Source organism: Equus przewalskii, chromosome 7, assembly GCF_037783145.1.
Source record: "Equus przewalskii isolate Varuska chromosome 7, EquPr2, whole genome shotgun sequence".
In the NCBI taxonomy this organism is placed as follows: domain Eukaryota; kingdom Metazoa; phylum Chordata; class Mammalia; order Perissodactyla; family Equidae; genus Equus; species Equus przewalskii.
The window spans coordinates 54,176,380-54,194,071 of record NC_091837.1 but is presented as its reverse complement, the minus strand read 5'-3'; the positions used below and the strand labels follow the sequence as shown (position 1 = coordinate 54,194,071).

The window sequence follows — 17,692 nt, the reverse complement described above, 5'->3', positions numbered from 1 at the left end:
GAATAGAGTGACAAACAAGTGGTGAGTTAAGTGACATTTCCGATGAATGGTCTTTATTTTACCATTTCTTTAAAAAACTTTATTAGGGCAATTTTCAAACAGACAGTAATAGAGAGAAGAGCACAATTAACCCCCATGGTATCCATTTCCAGGTTTAGTAATTTTCAACAATGGGCCAATCTTGTTTCATTTAGTCCCCTCCTTTTTGTTCCCAACACTGTATACTCAACATTTTGAGAAATTTCAAATCTACAGAAAAGTTGAAAGAATATTACAATGAATACTGATATACCCTTCACAAATTGTTTACATTTTACAACAATACTTTCTCTCTCTACACACACGTTTTTTTCCCTGAACTCTTTCAAGTTGCATATATCATGACATTCTTCAGCATATACCTTCTAAGACCAAAGGACATCAGCCCTCTTTAGAAATTTATTATTGATATACTACTATCTAATATATAACCCATATTCAAACTTTTCAATTGTAGTAATAAAGTCCTATATAGTTCTCTGTTTTTCTCTGTTTTCTTTTTTGATCCTGGATCCAATCAAGGATTAGGCAATTGCATTTAGTTGTCATCCTAGTTTCTGTTAATAATCTAGAACAGTCCTAATCTCCTTTTTGGCCTTTCAGGACCTTGATGTTTTTGGAGGCCACTTATTTCAAAGAATGCTCCAGTTTGAATTTGTCTGATTGTTTCCTCATGATTGGATTCAGGTTATACATTTTTGGCAAGAATATTACACAGGAAGCGTTGTGTGAATGACCTTTCATCTTACTTTTTTTTAAATGTGACTGATGATTATTTCTAAATTTTTCCTTCACATGAATAAAAATAATGACCAGTTTTCATATGAGTAAAAACAATCACTTAGAATAGTTGAAACATTATCTGATACATGTATAACATTAAAAAATAATTTGCCTTCAAGACATGTAAAGACGGATAAATATAAAGATAAAAATGAAGTGTTTTGGGTTTTTGCTTTTATTTATTTTTGGAGCTAAAAGACAGCCTCTTCTCATTTTAAGGCCCAAGTTTTGTGGAATTTCATCTGCACAGCTAGAAATATACTTATTAAATCATCCCGAAAGCTTTGGAGATGTGAGGAAAGCACCTAATCATTCACTTAAGAAATATGAGCTCATAAAAAAAATCCAGGAAAACATGGCCTGGAAGGATATGACTAAATTAACGATTGGTTCTGAGGGGGTAGGCGGGGGGGGGGGGGGGGGGACGGGACGAAGGACACAGCAGGACTTGTACTTTATCATAAAAAAAGAGGCTGACAAATATTCCTTTGGTAACATTCTTTTAATTCTAGGTAGTAGGTACAAGGGTGTCCACCTTATTGGTCTCTGTATTTTAAAATTTTCCCCAATAAATACAAACAGATAGGACTATTTATTATCATGACAGTTGGCCAATCACCTTATTACGTAACCAAAGAGAAAAAAGCCTGGCTTACAGAATCTTCCCTCTAAAGTGCCTAGATAAATGAAGTATAATCTCAGTGACCTCCTGTTATAACACTCGAACATGTATATCTTTAAGAGTGTTTTGTTTCTAAGACTATGAAAAATTCAAGAACCTATCAAATTCCAACCCCTTTATCTTTAGATAGGAAATCCATTTGTGTGTCTGGAGAGGCAGCACAGCATAAAGGCAGAGACTCCAGAGCTAGTCTAGTTGGGCCCAAATCCCAGCCCCAGCTCTTAACAAGCTGTGACCTTGAGAATACCAGTCAAACTCGGTTTCCTCATCTATATAATGTTGACCACAGCAGGGCCAAACTTCTAGGGTTGTTAATATCACTCAAGTGCTGAGAACAGTGCCTGGCATCTCCCAAACTCACGTGTTTCTTAGATAAAATAAAAAAGTCTTGGAATCCCAGCAAGTTCAATGCAAAACACATTCACATATCTTAGGCAAAGAAAGGCAAACTCCACTCCAGTGTTCAGCTGAGGCGGGAGTCCCAGGCCTCTGTGAGTCCAGAAGGAGATACCATGAGCCAGGAGACCAACCACTGTTCAAGTTTTGATGCCTGTGACTTAATTACCATAAGAAGAATCATCTGGATGTCTGCCCCCCCAGGGCTCATGCTAGCTGAAAACTTGATCTGGAGTAACCTCAATTAATCAGGACAGTGACTGTCATCCTTAGTGGAGAGAAAATCTGAGTTAACTGAGGGCATAGCTGTCTTCTTCAAGTAAGTACACAAACCCTAAGAAGACTTTGAATTAAGTATAGAAATGTTTAAGCAAATTAAAGACACAGTTTGAATATTTTTGTAAAGAATTTATTTGTATTTGTTGTGTTTATATATTTGTCATATTTTTAGGAAAATTAGCCCTATTAATATGACAGCTTTGTAGCTCCAATTTAACACATGTATAGGCAAACCTGAGAGATCTCGTAGGTTTGGTTCCAAACCACTGCAATAAAGTGAGTCACAAGAATGTTTTTGTGTCCCAGTGTATATAAAAGTTATGTTTACACTATACTGTAGTCTATTAAGTTTGCAACAGCATTATGTCTAAAAAACAATGTACATATCTTAATTAAAAAATACTTTATTGCTGGGGGCTGGCCCGGTGGTGCAGCGGTTAAGTTTGCATGTTCTGCTTCAGCGGCCCAGGGTTTGCTGGTTTGGATCCCAGGTGCGGACCTACACACCACTTGGTAAGCCATGCTGTGGCAGGCATCCTACACTATAAAGTAGAGCAAGATGGGCATGGATGTTAGCTCAGGGCCAGTCTTCCTCAGCAAAAAAGAGGAAGATTGGCAGCAGATGTTAGCTCTGGGCTAATCTTCCTCAAAAAAAAAAAAAAGAAAACTTTATTGCTAAAAAATGCTAACCATCAGTGAGTAGCCTTCAGTGAGCAGCAATCTTTCTGCTGGTGAAGGGTCTTGCCTCAGTGTTGATGGCTGCTGACTGATCCGCGTGGTGGTTGCGGGAGGTTAGGGTGGCTGTGGCAATTTCTTAAAATAAGACAACAATGAAGTTTGCCACATCGATTGACCCTTTCATGAATGATTTCTCTGCAGCATGCGATGCTGTTTGATAGCATTTTCCCCACAGAACTTCTTTCAAAATTGGAGTCAGTCCTCTCCAACCCTGCTGCTCCTTTATCAACGAAGTTTACGTAACAGTCCAAATCCTTTGTTGTCATTTCAACAGTCTTCACAGCATCTTCACCAAGAAAAGATGCCATCGCAAGAAACCACTTTCTTTGCTCATCCATAAGAAGCAACTCCTCATCCGTTCAAGTTTTATCATGAGATCGCAGCAATTTAGTCACATCTCCAGGCTCCATTTCTAATTCTAGCTCTCTTCCTATTCCCACTACATCTGCAGTTACCTCCTGCATTGAAGTCTTGAACCCCTCAAAGTCATCCAGGAGGATTGGAATCCAATTCTTCGAAACTCCTGTTAATGCTGATATTTTGACCTCTTCCCATGAATCACAAACGTTCTTCATGGCACCTGGAATGGTGAATCCTTCCCAGGTTCAATTTACTTTGCCCAGATCCATCGGAGGAATCACTACGTATGGCAGCTATATCCTTATGCAATGTGCTTCTTAAATAGTAAGAATCGAAAGTTGAAATTATTCCTTGATTCATGGGCTGCAGAATGGACGTTGTGTTGGCAGGCATGAAAACAACATTAATCTCGTACATCTCCATCAGATCTCTTGGATGACCAGGTGCGTTGTCCATGAGCAGTAACATTTTGAAAGGAATTTTTTTTCTGAGGGGTAAGTCTCAACAGTGGGCTTAAAATATTCAGTAAACCATGTTGTAAACAGATGTGCTTTGTTGTTCCATTTACAGAGCACAGAGTAGATTTAGACTGGTTTCAATTTAAAGTCACAAGCTGCATTAGCCCTGACAAGAGAATCAGTCTGTCCTTTGAAGCCAGGCACAGACTTCCTCTCTAGCTGTTAAAGTCCTAGATGGCATCTTCTTCCACTATAAGGTTGTTTTGTCTACATTGCAAATCTGTTTTTTAGTGTAGCCACCTTCATTACCGATCTTAGCTAGATCTTCTGGCTAAGTTGCTGCAGCTTCTACATCGGCACTTCCTACTTCTCCTTGTACTTTCACGTTATGGAGACAGCTTCCTTCCTAAACCTGCATGAATCACCTTCCGCTACTTCAAACTTTTTTCCTGCAGCGTCCTCACCTCTCTCAGCCTTCACAGAATTGGAGAGAGTTAGGGCCTTGCTCTAGCTTAGGCTTCGGCTGAAGGGAGTGTTGTGGCTGGTTTGATCTTCTATCCAGACCACTGAAACTTTCTCCAGATCAGCAATAAGGCTGTTTAGCTTTCTTATCACTCGTGTGTTGACTGCAGTAGCACTTTTCATTTCCTTCAAGAACTTTTCCATTGCATTCATAACTTGGCTAACTGTTTGATACAAGACACCTAGCTTTTGGCCTATCTCGGCTTTCAACACGCCTTCCTTACTAAGCTTAATCATTTCTAGCTTTTCATTTAAAGTGAGAGAAGTGCGACTCTTCCTCTCACTGGAACACTTAGAGTCTGCTGGAAGATTATTAACTGACCTAATTGCAATATGGTTGTGTCTCAGGGAATAGAGAGAGAGATGGGGGAATGGCCGGTCAGTGGAGCAGTCACAACACACAAATTTACCGATTAAGTTCACTGTCAAAATTTTATGGGCGTGGTTCACGGCTCTCCAAAACAATGACAATAGTAACATCGAAGATGACTGATCACCATAACAAATATAGTAATAATGAAAAAGTTTGAAATATTGCGAGAATTACCAAAATGTGACACAGAAACATGAAGTGAGCAAATGCTCTTGGAAAAATGGCGCTGACAGACTTGCTTGAGGGTTGCCACGAACCTTAAATTTGTATAAAATGTAATTATCTGCAAAGCGTAGTAAAGTGAAGCACAATAAAACGGTATGCCCGTAACTGTGTTACTGATTTAGACCTGTGGTTTTAGGTTGAAATATCACTGGTTTGTTTGGTATTGGACCACCGAGGAGAATTTCAGGGTCAATGCATTTCTAAGTTAACTTCACAGGAATTTTGGAGTACAGAGATCATGGGAAGGTTTTCTTTATTAATTCAGATCACTGAAATACACAAAAAGGAAACAATATACTAAACTTACGAATATAGCTTGAAATGTTGAAGGTGTTTAATTTGTAAATTGGACGAAACATCATTCAAAGCCTCTTTAAAATGACTGCAAAAATTGGTTAGACTTAAAGTAACAATAAACTTGCAAACTAAGAAAAACTTGGGTATTATATTTGAAACTTTTATGAAATGAACACTAATTGTTTAGATCAAAATGATCTTCTGGATAAGTTTTTCTGCATTCAAAAACTACCCTGAAGGGAACCCAAAAGCTCATGTCAACAAGGGGGATATGTCCAAGATATGGATATATACACATGGCCATCTGGCATGGGGGGGCCAGTAACTGACACTTCGTTGCGTTGTGTCCCTCACTTATGAGCTTTGTGACTTTGAACAAGCTACTTAACTCTGGGTAAGCCAAAGTTTCCTCAGCTGTGGTGAGAAAATAATGTTATTGGATAAGGATTAAATGCAATGATGCATAAGAAGTGCCAGCAGAGTGCCTGGCACATGGTGAGTGATCAATAAATGTTATTTTTAATGAAATTGTTACCATATGTCAAGATTTTTAGATGGCACCTACTCTGATTGCGGTGCTTAAGACACGCAAGGTACTCCTAAACTCACAAGATGAAACAGCTACTTTAAGAACAATTTAGAGAATATCCAGCTATCTCTAAGACATTAGGCCATTTTTCTTCTCTCCTTTTCTGTTACTCCAAATGGGTTATTTATTATAGGCAGATAAAAGACAGTCCGCCTGATGGTCAGAATTTAATTTTATAAACTCCTTTAAAAAACTGTATTGGAAATACACTTTATGAAAAAAAAAAACCACAGCCTGTATTACGAAGATTTTAGATTTCTAACAGTTTAATATTTAAATATGTAGTCCAATGATTTTTCTTACTCTCTTGGTGTACGATCTTCCATCTTTCTGCCATTCCAGCTGGTGTGTCAATGATGGAGAAACTGAAAGGCCAGCTGTATGGGTATCCATCTAGGTCCTGTGCAGTCACGTTCACATGCTGCACGTCGTCACAGACAGTCTGCACTGGGTTGATCAGTGTGGGGCAATTGTCATTGATGTCTTCAACTGTGATAACAATGGTGCCAGTGATGGTTTTTCTGGGATAATCTTAAAAATAGGAAAGAAACAATACATATATTCTGGTGATATTGCTGACAATGCACATAGTTTGAATCCTCTTGCCAATCTGGTAAAGAGAAGGTGCCAACAAATTAGGACATTCCGTATCCTAGATATGTTTTCATATTTGGATCAAGTAATCTCTTTTAATGCACTAAGTAGAAATGTCAAGGCTTATCTGTTGGAGAGATTTGGTTTTTCTACAAGATCAAAACTTTGGTGTTGGAAAATAAAATCTAAATACACGTAACCAAGAAACATATCTACTTAATAACTTACCTTCCGATATAGCCACAATCTTAGCTGTGTATGTACCATTGTGGACATATCTGGATTCAAAATCAGGAATTTTTACAAGTCTAATTTCAGATGTGACAGAATTCACAGAGATCCAATTGTCTATATCTTCGAGTTTGGCATATCTGTTATAAAACAAACAAAATTAATTTTGGATTCTGGATAAATTGAGAATCTCTAATATCTACAACTCTTTCCAGCTTACTTTTTGCTTCATCATAAACGTTCTTGTTACAGGCCTTAGTGGGGAATGTTTTAAATTTCTTGAAACTATACTAAAAGTCCCTCCCTTTACTGTATATTACACTTCAGTTGGAACTTTCCTTATTTCTCTAACATACCCAAGACATAAATGCAAAGGCCACATCCCCCTCTAACCCAGGACATTTGCCAGTTGCTCTGCAGTCTGTCCCACAGCTGTTGATCTAGTCTCCCACAAACCTGGGCTAAACCTTTGGAGAAGAACTTAGTTACCCAACAAGAACTGATGGAGAAAAGTAGTCTTACATTCTATGGTTTATTGACATATTATCAATATTTTAAATGTCAGTTTTACAAATCAATGAATGCCTTAAATGAAAGTACTTTAAAATTTTGGGGGTAATGTTGATTGTTAGGAGCAATAGGCTTCTTTCAGGTAGAAACAGTTAAAACTGAAAACAATGCTGATAAAGTGAGTAAAGGAGAGCTAGTGTGGAAAGAGACAGCTTTGGGAGGGCAAGGAGAATGTTCACATTATGTCTCCAGAAATGTATGTAATTTAATACCATTGAGTTTAAAATATAACCCAATACAAATATAGACCAAATATATGAGTATCTTGGTTCAGTCAAATTGATAATTTATTTTCTACAAAGTGTTGGTTTAGGCACACAGGAATGAGTGGCTAATTTATAGCAATAATTATTTATACTGCTATTGTAAAAAATTCCAATTATACACTTAAACTAAATTCTTCTGCCTTTTAATATTTCTATGGGGAAATAATAGATTTGGATCTTCACAAGTATGTCTGAATTTCATGTCTGGAATTTTAAAGCTTGGACTTGGTTGCCATCAGTGGTTTCCCACATTCATACCTATAATAAAGGCAGAGTCATAGTAATAACGATCACATTTCACAATGGAATGTTTCCTGCAATTTCATTTATGGAATTTTCTAACTGTTCTTCTCTATTGTGAAAATCAGACATCATCAAAGTAAGACGGCAGCTCACGTTATGTCAAATATCCATAAACAACTGATACATATGAATAATCAGTAAAATAGTAAATTATGAAAAAGTTAAGGGAATAATTCTTCTGTCGTCCTTATCAGCATTTGTAAATACCAACACTAATTACTTAGGTGAACAATGGAAAATAATTTAACTTAGCTGTATCTCTCATTCTTTTTCTGTAAAATAGTAGGATCTAATTGATCTTTCTCAATCTAAAGCTCTATAATTTTATGCTAAAGAATAAAAGAAAATACTTTGAGAAATAAAGAAGCATGGTTCATTGTTTTTCCAGGCAAAATATATCTTTTGAAATATTCATAGCTCTTAACAAAAATAGCAGCCAAGGGGCCGGCCCCGTGGTGTAGTGGTTAAGTTTGGCATGCTCTGCTTCGGCAGCCTGGGTTTGCAGGTTCGGGTCCTGTGCACAGACCTACACCACTCATCAGCCGCACTGTGTCGGCAACCCATATACAAAATAGAAGAAGACTGGCACAGATCAGGGCTAACCTTCCTCAAGCGAAAAAGGAGGGAGACTGGCAACAGATGCTAGCTCAGGGCAAATCTTCCTCAGCAAAAAAAAAAAAAAAAAAAAAAAAAGGCAGCACAAATTAACAGCTAGGGGGTAAACAGAAGTTTCAATAGATAGCCACAATATTATTGGAGGGTAATTCATTAGAACATATAAGCCTATCAGTGGACAGCAGAAGAAATGATCATATGGAACATCCATCCTCAATTCTGGGGATTCAGTTAGGACTGCCTTGTTAGGTTTAGAGCCATGGAAATAAAAACCAGACTAAAAAACTCAAGAGAAACAGGACTGACTTCCTGCACAGAGGGTGGGCAAAAAGGGTCACCAAGACTCCAGAAAACACAGCGGAAGTTGTTTGTTAATATTATTTTGGGAAAAAATTATTTGCTGATGAATTTCATTAAAAGGAAAGAGACTCTCGTAAAGAGTTTCCTCTACATTCCCATTCTTGATACAGTTGGCCATGCATCTAAATACAACGTTATATGAAGTACTGGCACCCAGGGGCACATGCCCGGGGACAGTCAAGAAACCAAGCAACTCTGGCACTGATAGCAGAAAGGCACACAAGCTGTGTGTCCGGGTACCATGTGCGGCTTCTTTTAATTCAACCAGAATCACTGTAACTAGAATTCCATAAATAATAGCTCTGTAGAGTTGTCTTTCCATAGTATGCTTCTGAGATGTAAGATGGAAATTAACTTTGCAAATTTCAACGTATCATGCAAACCTAAGGTGTCACTATAGAGGGGGAACAATCCAGTCCCTTCTAGCACAGTGGTGGCATCTAGTAGCTTCTCAAAAATATATTCTGAATAAAAGTCGCCACAATCAAGACACACATTATAAAAGGTCCATCAATCCCTGAACCAAATAGCATGGTTTAAATGAATATTAATTTCCAAGATTTAGGTACAAATAAAACTGGTTTCACCATATGAAAATACATTACACAACTCTTTTCTTCTTTTTTCCTCCCCAAAGCCCCAGTACATAGCTGTATATCCTATTTGTAGTTCATTCTAGTTCTTCTATGTGGGATGCCTCCACAGCACGGCTTGAGGAGCGGTGCTAGGCCTGTGCTCAGGATCCGAACTGGCAGACCCTGGACCGCTGAAGTGGAGCGCATGAACTTAACCATCAGACACGGGGCCAGCCCCCATGCAGCTATTTTCTTAACCAAACTTGTGTAGAGTAGAATAAGCAGTAAATTTTATTTGCTCCTTTCTTACCTCTAATACCCTTTCAGGAAATAAGACAGATTTTAGAAAGTTTCTTTCTGAATGTTCTCTTTGCTGCTTTTAACCTTCTCTAGCCAGAACTGTTCCGAGGCGAGGGACCCAGCGTCTGCCTCACACTCAGGTGGTGCAGGGAAGGAAGCCTGGGGAAATTTCTCCCTTCCTCTCAGTGACAGGTACAACTCTGGGGAATTTAATCTACAGACCTTTGGGGAATTATAATGTGGAGTGGGAAGAAGTGAAGAGTCCACATTTCATTATGAGTTTTTGAAAATGGGCATTTAAAGTAATTAAAAATGAGGAGATACATTAATAACTCTTACCTTACTTGGGCTAGTTTTCCAGTGTCTTCATCGAAAGCTTCAAATTTTCCAATTATTCGGCTTAAGCTTGCTTTATCCATGCTCTCGCTAGTGCGAATTGAGATTGTGCTGCTTTTAAAATGAATGCCTTCTTTCACATTTTTCACCTTTACCGTGATGGGAATGGATATAGGCTTATATTTATTCTTAACTGATTTGTGAAATGCTGCTTTATTAGTGACAATAATGCTGAAGTTAAGATTCTTTATTTCTTCATAATCTACTTCCTAGAAAGGCAAAATCAAAAGAAGTTCTTTTAAAAGAGAAAACAACCAGAACCCACATAGAACACACACACACACACACACACGTGGTTTTAATGTAGACATCATAATTTCACACGTGGGAGATACAGTGGCACTGAGTATTCCAACTCTCATACCAATACCATGCAATTAAAAAGTCTCTGTCAATCTGGAGATTCCTAAATGTTAAGAATGTTTAGGAAGCATCCCTAATTAATTTTTTAAAGGTCAAAATCATTTTAAAAATGTATACTTTTTGACAATTTGAAGTGATTTTTTTTCTTAATGAAAAACATGAATGGACATTTAAGATAAATGAGTATTCCTTAAACTGTGCTCTGTGGGGGTGTTCTGGTGAAAAGGGCCACTAAGCAGTGGCAGCACTGCCAGCTCTGCTCCCCGCACACCGACTTTCACTGCACACTAGCAGAGCAAGAACTGAGACCTCCTGGAAGAAAGACGACGTCTAACTTTGTTAAACCCAGGGCTTTAGAAACTTGTTTAAACAAAGAACCTACCGCCCCTCCTTTCTACCATAATGTCTATTAATATCTGGTTTGCGATTAATGCCATAAAAAATGAACCTTCCTCCAAATATGCTATTCATTGTGAACTGTGGTATTTAGAAAGTACACTTGATATAATCAGTATATCACTGTATGCATATTTTATGTTCCAATTTGTCCATTTTCTTTTTACAAACTTTTCTATTTTATTCTATGATTTAGATATAATTTACTTAGCCATTCTATTACTGGGCATTTGGAGTACTGGCAATTTTTAAATATAATTAATACTGCTCTGCACATCTTTATACAGAGCATTTTTCCTCTGTTGAGCTACATCCTACTACTAAAAGAAGTATCTAGTCAAAGTTTATTTAGGTCCTGCTGCTTTATTCCTAGTGGCCTTGACCATTTGGATGCACTGACCATTTATGCTTATTTCTTTAGTATAACATTACATATATTACATGTGTTTACATGAATTACTGCAAAGCGGTTCACTTTTGTTTTTGGAAGATTTGTTATGAAATTTCTTATCCTCTCTGTAGGGTTTTTGATGGATAACAACTTTTCCTGCCTCTTTTTTTATATGGGACACTATGGTGTTGGGACAAGCACACAACAGATATGACTACAGAAAATACACTCTATGTTTTCTTTTTAAGTTGCTTTTGCACTTCACATGCTTGTTTTGAAGGCATGATGTAGGCTGGATGAGAAATAAAATCTTCCAGCCACTGTCATTCGTATTCAAAGACTGTGGAAAGCCAAGACAATGCTAAAAACAAAAAGAGCTAGGTACTGAGGGCATAAAAGCTATTTCACAGTGTTTGTTAAAAATAGCCATGATGCCCAAAGAGAATGGAAAAACTTTCAGCATCAAGAGCAATGTATGCGGGCATATACTCTTATTTTCTTTACAATTGTCAACATATTTTATCATTTCCATTTTTGCTATTTTTAATAGCATTGAAGGTTTTAAATTTATTTGTTAACAAAGCTGAGGCTGTTTTTCGTGTGATGATTCCCTACCTCTATTTCCACAGTTTAAAGTATCTGTCGTTCTCATTTATCTTTTTTTTGACAGCTTTATTGAGGTCTAATTTACCTACAATGAAATTTGCCCTTTTTAAGTGTGCAGCATGATGATTTTTAGTGAACCTATATGGTTTTGCAAACACCACAACTGTTCACTTTTAGAATACTTTCATCACCCCAAAAAGTTCCTTTTTGCCTTTCTGCAGTCAATTCCTACTCACATCCCCTAGCCCCAAGCAACCACTCGTCTGCTTTCTCCATCCATCATTTTGCCTTTTCTAGAAATTTCACATAAATGGAATCATACGATATGCAGTATTTTGTGTCTGGCTTCTTACACAAAATTCAATGTTTCTGAGGTTCATCCAGTAACATGTACCAGTACTTTATTTCTTTTTATTGCTCAACAGTATTCTACTGTATACATACACCACATTTTGTTTATCTGCTCACCAGGTGACAGATGTGGACTGTTAGCAGTTTTTGACTATTATGAATAAAAGCTGCTATAAACACTTGCACACAAGTTTTTGTATGGATAAGATGTTTTTATTTTTCTTGGGTGAACACCTAGGACTAAATTGTTGGCTCACTGGATAACTACTCTATGTTTAATGCCGTAAAAAACTGACAAACTAGCTACACTATTTTATGTTTCCATCAGCAAATATAGGAGTTCCAGTTTCTCTAGATCCTTGCTGACACTCGGTGTTGCCGGTCTTTTTGACGACAGCCATTCTAGCACGTGTGTAGTGGTATCTCACATAGTTTTAATTTGCATCTTCCCCAATAACTAATGAAGTTGATTATCTTTTTATGTCTGTATTTGCTACTTGTAGATCTTCTTTGTCTAACTTCCTTGCAATGGAATCTGATTATTGCCTTTCTAATTTGGAAGCAATTCTTTATAGAATTGAGACAGTAAATTTGTAATTTTCTCAATCTGTTGCTGTTATTTTATTTTTTTTTAATTTTTAATTTTATTTTTTTTGAGGAAGATCAGCCCTGAGCTAACATCTGCTGCCAGTCCTCCTCTTTTTTGCTGAGGAAGATTGGCCCTGAGTGAACATCCATGCCCATCTTCCTCTACTTTATATGTGGGATGCCTGCCATAGCATGCCTTATGAGTGGTGCCACGTCCGCACCCAGGATCCGAACTGGTGGATCACGGGCCACTGAAGCAGAATGTGTAAACTTAACCGCTATACCATGGGGCTGGCCCCTGCTATCATTTCAATACTAATTTTACTATTTTTTGTCCATGCCCCCTTTGGTAGAAATAACCATATCCCTTTTTTTGCTACCACACAAATACTTCTATTCTGGCACTTCCATCATTTATCAGTAAGTGAGTGCTTCTCCTTATGGCTGTTATTGGCTTTTCATCTCAAGCATCAAGCATGGTTGCACCTAGAATCAGTGACTAAAAAGTATGCTTACTTCTACATAAGCAGATATAGATAGATATAATAAATAAAATCTATTTTGTCTCTGATGCCATTATCCATTTCTTCAATAATCATAAAATGTGTCTTCCCTTTAAACACGCGGTAATCTTATTCTAGTTTTCTCTGCTTTGAATAAAGGTAGTCTAAATGCAGACAGTAGTAGCCTATTGATAAATGGTACCCAGAATTATTACTGTGAAACTTCAAGTTAATTTTTCACTACTCTGTTATACATTTATATTACCATTATTCCTCTTCCCACTGTTAGATTTTACCTACTTCGCCATATATTAAAGTTTTGTAAAACTCTGGAAAGTTCTGGAATCAATTTTTGTCTGTGTGTGACTTAATGGAATAGTGTTTTGAAAGCTATAGATTTGCATTTTACTTTAAAATCTGATAAAGGCAATTCTACCATAAGCCATTTAAAAATACATTGTTTTCTTCCTTACTTATTCTACCAGATAAAAATCCATCCTGTAATTTCTGCTTAAAGAGATTCTGTGGGGGTAATGGGTTTCAAATGTATAAGACCCATATGTTTAATAAGACTACTTAATTTTTCCTTCATTGATTCAATTAAGCACAAGAGGTTTGGCCACTGGCTTTCAAAATGTGACCGTCATACTACTTATATTAGAATCACAAGTGGATTTTTGTTATGAAGGTAAGTTCCTGAGTCCAACTCAATCAGAATTATCGATGATAGGGCCAAGAAATCTGCATTTTTGGAATATAGCTTTACTAGGTGATTCTTAGGCACACATAAGTATAAGGACAACTACATGAGGGCTTTATCAAGTTATTACAGCTTTTGTTTTTAGATGTCATTAATGAGGTTTGGCTTTACTGTTAAGTTGATCCAATAAGACAGAGTAAGTTGGGGCATACTCAGTAGAGGCAAGAAGTCATGACATGGGAATGCCATAGTCAGGCACAGGCTGCAAGGAAGACCAGAAGAGTGCTAAGCAATAATGATGCTTGTATCATGCTGCCAGGTTAGCATCAGAGTCCCCTGATCTGAATTTGAACTGTACTGTGACCACTTACTAAACACAGAACCTGGGCAAAAAGGGATAGCTCCTATCTCAAACAACTGTGACGCCAGTTAGATGAGAATGTAAAGCATTTGTAAGTGTTTGGGGCTCAAAATATATCAGTTGCCTCCTCTGCACCAACTTCTCCCATTCCAGTTTTGAACACTAAGTACTTACCTTAATAAGGGTCACAATTCCTTCATTAGTTTGAGTATCAGTTTCTATGTGGAAATAACCTTTTTCGTTTCCTGATGCAAATGTAAAATTTGCTAACCAATTATCAGAGCCTATTTCATCTGCATCGAACACTTTAATGCGTATAACTTCTACATTGGCTTTATTTTCTTCAACCGTCCCTTCATACTGCAAAACATGAACATATGATGTTTATTTTAATGTAACACAAACATACATGATATGTTCTTCGGACTAAAATATGAATAAGTAGGTATATTTGTTATAAAAATAATAGTTACCGTTTCCTTTTCGGCTACAGGTATATTGTCATTGACATCCAAAATACGAATCTGAACTTGAGCTTGTGTCACTGGTTTATCCGTGATTTGTCCATTGCCATCTCTCGCTTCTACTGTCAAAGTATAGCTGCTGTGTTCCTGCAGGGCAATGAAAAACATCCAGCTGGGATGAAAATGAATCGCTTCCCAAATCTGGTTTTTAGTTCACTTTGTCACCAAGGGAAGGAACCACAGTATATTTTATTCATAAGTAAGTTTCATGATCTGCTGTTATTTGTGTGAAGATGCTGTTTACTTGCCATCAGAGCTTTTCCAGAAGGGCAGAAAACCCTAGAGGAGTTGTTGATAGTCAAATTCTTAAAGGTACCATTGGTGATATTATCAGGAGATAAGTCTCTCCTTAATGCACTCTGTGCACAGGGGGGTGTTCAAAATGTAGTTTGCTCTACACCAGAAGTGATGGCAGGACTGTAGGAATTGGTCCTGTCTGCCCTACATCTCATGCTCAGCTAAAGTTAAGCTAGGAAAATCTAGTTCCCAAGAAAACGGCCAGGGAAGGCAAAACCTGGTGAACTTTGTCCAGACATCTCGAAAGACATGATTTTTAGAGAATGTGTCTAGAGAGCAACATCTTGGATGTTAATCCAAAGTGAATCCTTCTCTTCAACATGCTCCCTTACGATGGCCCCCTTCAGTATGACTGGAGTTTAAGAAGGAACCAGGCAGCCAGTACCAATGCATGGGGGTCCTGGGTGGGGCAGAACCGCTCAGTGAAAGGCAGGACAGCAAAGGCTCTGGAGCCAGCTGCTTGCGTTCCAATTCTGGCTTTGTCACTTATTACCTGTGTTGGACACACACTTAATCCCTTTGACCTTTGGTTTCCTTCTGCATAAAATGGGGATAATAATTAGATCTCCCTCCCAGGGTTCCTAGGTGAATTTAATGGATTAATCTATGTAAAAGGCTTGGAATAACAACTGGCACATGGTAAACGCCCAATTAGTGGCGGCCACGATTACTGGCTAAACATTCTATGGTTTTCAGAGACAGTATCTTGTTAAAAAATCACTCTACTAATTCAAAATAATACTTTTCCACTCTAATTTTATGTGAAAAGTGCAGAGCAGAATTTTAGGAGTAACAATATTCTTTAATTTTGCAAAGATTCCAATAGTAATTCTGGGCACAATGCTCTCCCTCTCTAGGCAGAGTCAAATAATTTTCGAAGTAATGCAAAATACACTGACTGCACGTGGACGATGCTTTATATTTGATGACAATTCAGTGTTCTTAGGATCATCAACATTTTACTCGTGCACACTGTTAAACCCTTCACGTATGCAGCATTTAAAAAAATCCTATATCTCCCTTTTTCATCTAAAATTTTCCCTTTGAGTTAGAAATATAAAAGTGAAACGTTTGAGGGAACAGCTTCTCTAGGAAACTCACGCAAATTTTCCTCCAATTTGGGATTTATAATAATTCTTTCCTTTATAAATATTTCTATTACCGTAAGTAGGACTCCTATTTCAATTTTTTCCCTCCCTCTGTATATATATTTGAAGTAAAGCAGACTCCTGAAATTTCATTACAGAAACACAAATTAAGGAACATTGCTTTAGAACTCTCTAGCAAACAGAATCCTGACTGGAGAGGCCTTAGAACACTGCTGTCCCTACATAATTTAAAATTTCCTAGCAGCCAACTTAAAATAGTAAAAAGAATAGGCAATACTAATTTTAAACAAATATATTATATTTTACCTACAGTATCCAAAATACTATCATTTCAACATGTAAGCAACAAAAAATTATCAAGATGATAATTACATTACATGCCTTTTTTCACACCAGGTCTTCCCAATCTGGTGGATAGTTTACAGTTACAGCACATCTCAATTTGGACTAGTCACAGACCACGTGCTCAATGGCCTCCTATGGCTAATGGCTACCATATTAGACAGCGCATCCCTAAAAAAGGATAATTTCAGGAGTTACCCCATGAATGAGGAATATAGAACAAAGTAGGAAAAGAGGGAGAAAAAAAAAGAAATAGAGAGGAGAATGTGAAAGGATTATAGTTTAAAGATGAGTAACAACAAATATTAATTTACCTCTCTGTCCAAGGCAACACTGGTCGTATAAATCTCCCCTGTGTCTTTATTTAGGTAGAACACTGGAGAAGAAGCAGGCTCCTGAGACACAATTCTATAGGAAATTTTAGAATTCATGGTATTGGGCTCATCCGCATCTGTTGCGATGACTGTCATCACAAGTGTATCTGGCATTAGAAACAGGGTGTCCAAGATGAAACTCAACTTTAAGACACTTATATACGCTGTTACTTTACTTATAATTTCAGCTCGTTCCCAAAAGGATTTCAGATGCATCAAACTCACAGTTTACCAAAATCAAAAGATTTACTTGGATGAGGAAGTAAGTGTGAATGGAGTATAGGAGTAGAAAAAACATGATGAGGGCTAGGCTGAGGTCAGCACGTCCAATTCTTGGGGTGCAGTCCTGAACACTTGCTACAGGAGGGCTGCAAATTTATTTATAATAATTTTAATAACCAATACAAAGAAAGCAGTTTGAACAGATACAAATACATACTTTTAAAAATACAAACAATTCAGGAGAAGCACGGCTATTCTTTACACTATGATCTAAGAGGAATCTCTCCTGCAAGTCTTCATATGGAGAGTGCATTAACAATGCTGTCAAGAAATCTGACGGGAGAAATAATGTAAGCCAAAGGTCAGCCAACTACTGCCAGTGGGCCAAAGCCAGCCGGTCACCGGGCTTTGTAAATAAGATTTTACTGGACCATAGCCACGCCCATTTGTTTACATATTGTCCATGGCTGCTTCCCTGCTACAGGGCAGAAGAGTTGCTAGTGACCTAACCTGTCACGTCAGTCTACCACATCTGTTCTCAGGGTAAAAAAGATGCCATGTAAAGTCTTTTGAACTTATCACAAAAAAGGCAGTCTTTCTAAGTCCAAACTTAG

The 17,692-nt window shown here is 37.5% G+C and overlaps 1 protein-coding gene and 1 long non-coding RNA gene across 3 annotated transcripts in view; one reads left to right on the top strand and one right to left on the bottom strand.

Moving 5' to 3' along the window:
* The window catches only part of DSG2 (desmoglein 2), a 49,515-nt gene that overhangs the window by 8,821 nt on the left and 23,002 nt on the right, over positions 1-17,692 (bottom strand). For both annotated transcript variants that reach the window (XM_070629835.1, XM_070629834.1), the window contains exons 6-11: positions 16,797-16,963; positions 14,684-14,821; positions 14,385-14,570; positions 9,895-10,160; positions 6,564-6,706; positions 6,045-6,272 (exon numbers count right to left, since the gene is read on the bottom strand). In XM_070629835.1, coding sequence (XP_070485936.1) covers positions 6,045-6,272; positions 6,564-6,706; positions 9,895-10,160; positions 14,385-14,570; positions 14,684-14,821; positions 16,797-16,963 — 1,128 coding nt within the window. The remainder of the gene's footprint in view (positions 1-6,044; positions 6,273-6,563; positions 6,707-9,894; positions 10,161-14,384; positions 14,571-14,683; positions 14,822-16,796; positions 16,964-17,692) is intronic.
* The window catches only part of LOC139084844 (uncharacterized), an 81,074-nt gene that overhangs the window by 41,353 nt on the left and 22,029 nt on the right, over positions 1-17,692 (top strand). The gene's annotated exons all lie outside the window — the stretch shown is intronic.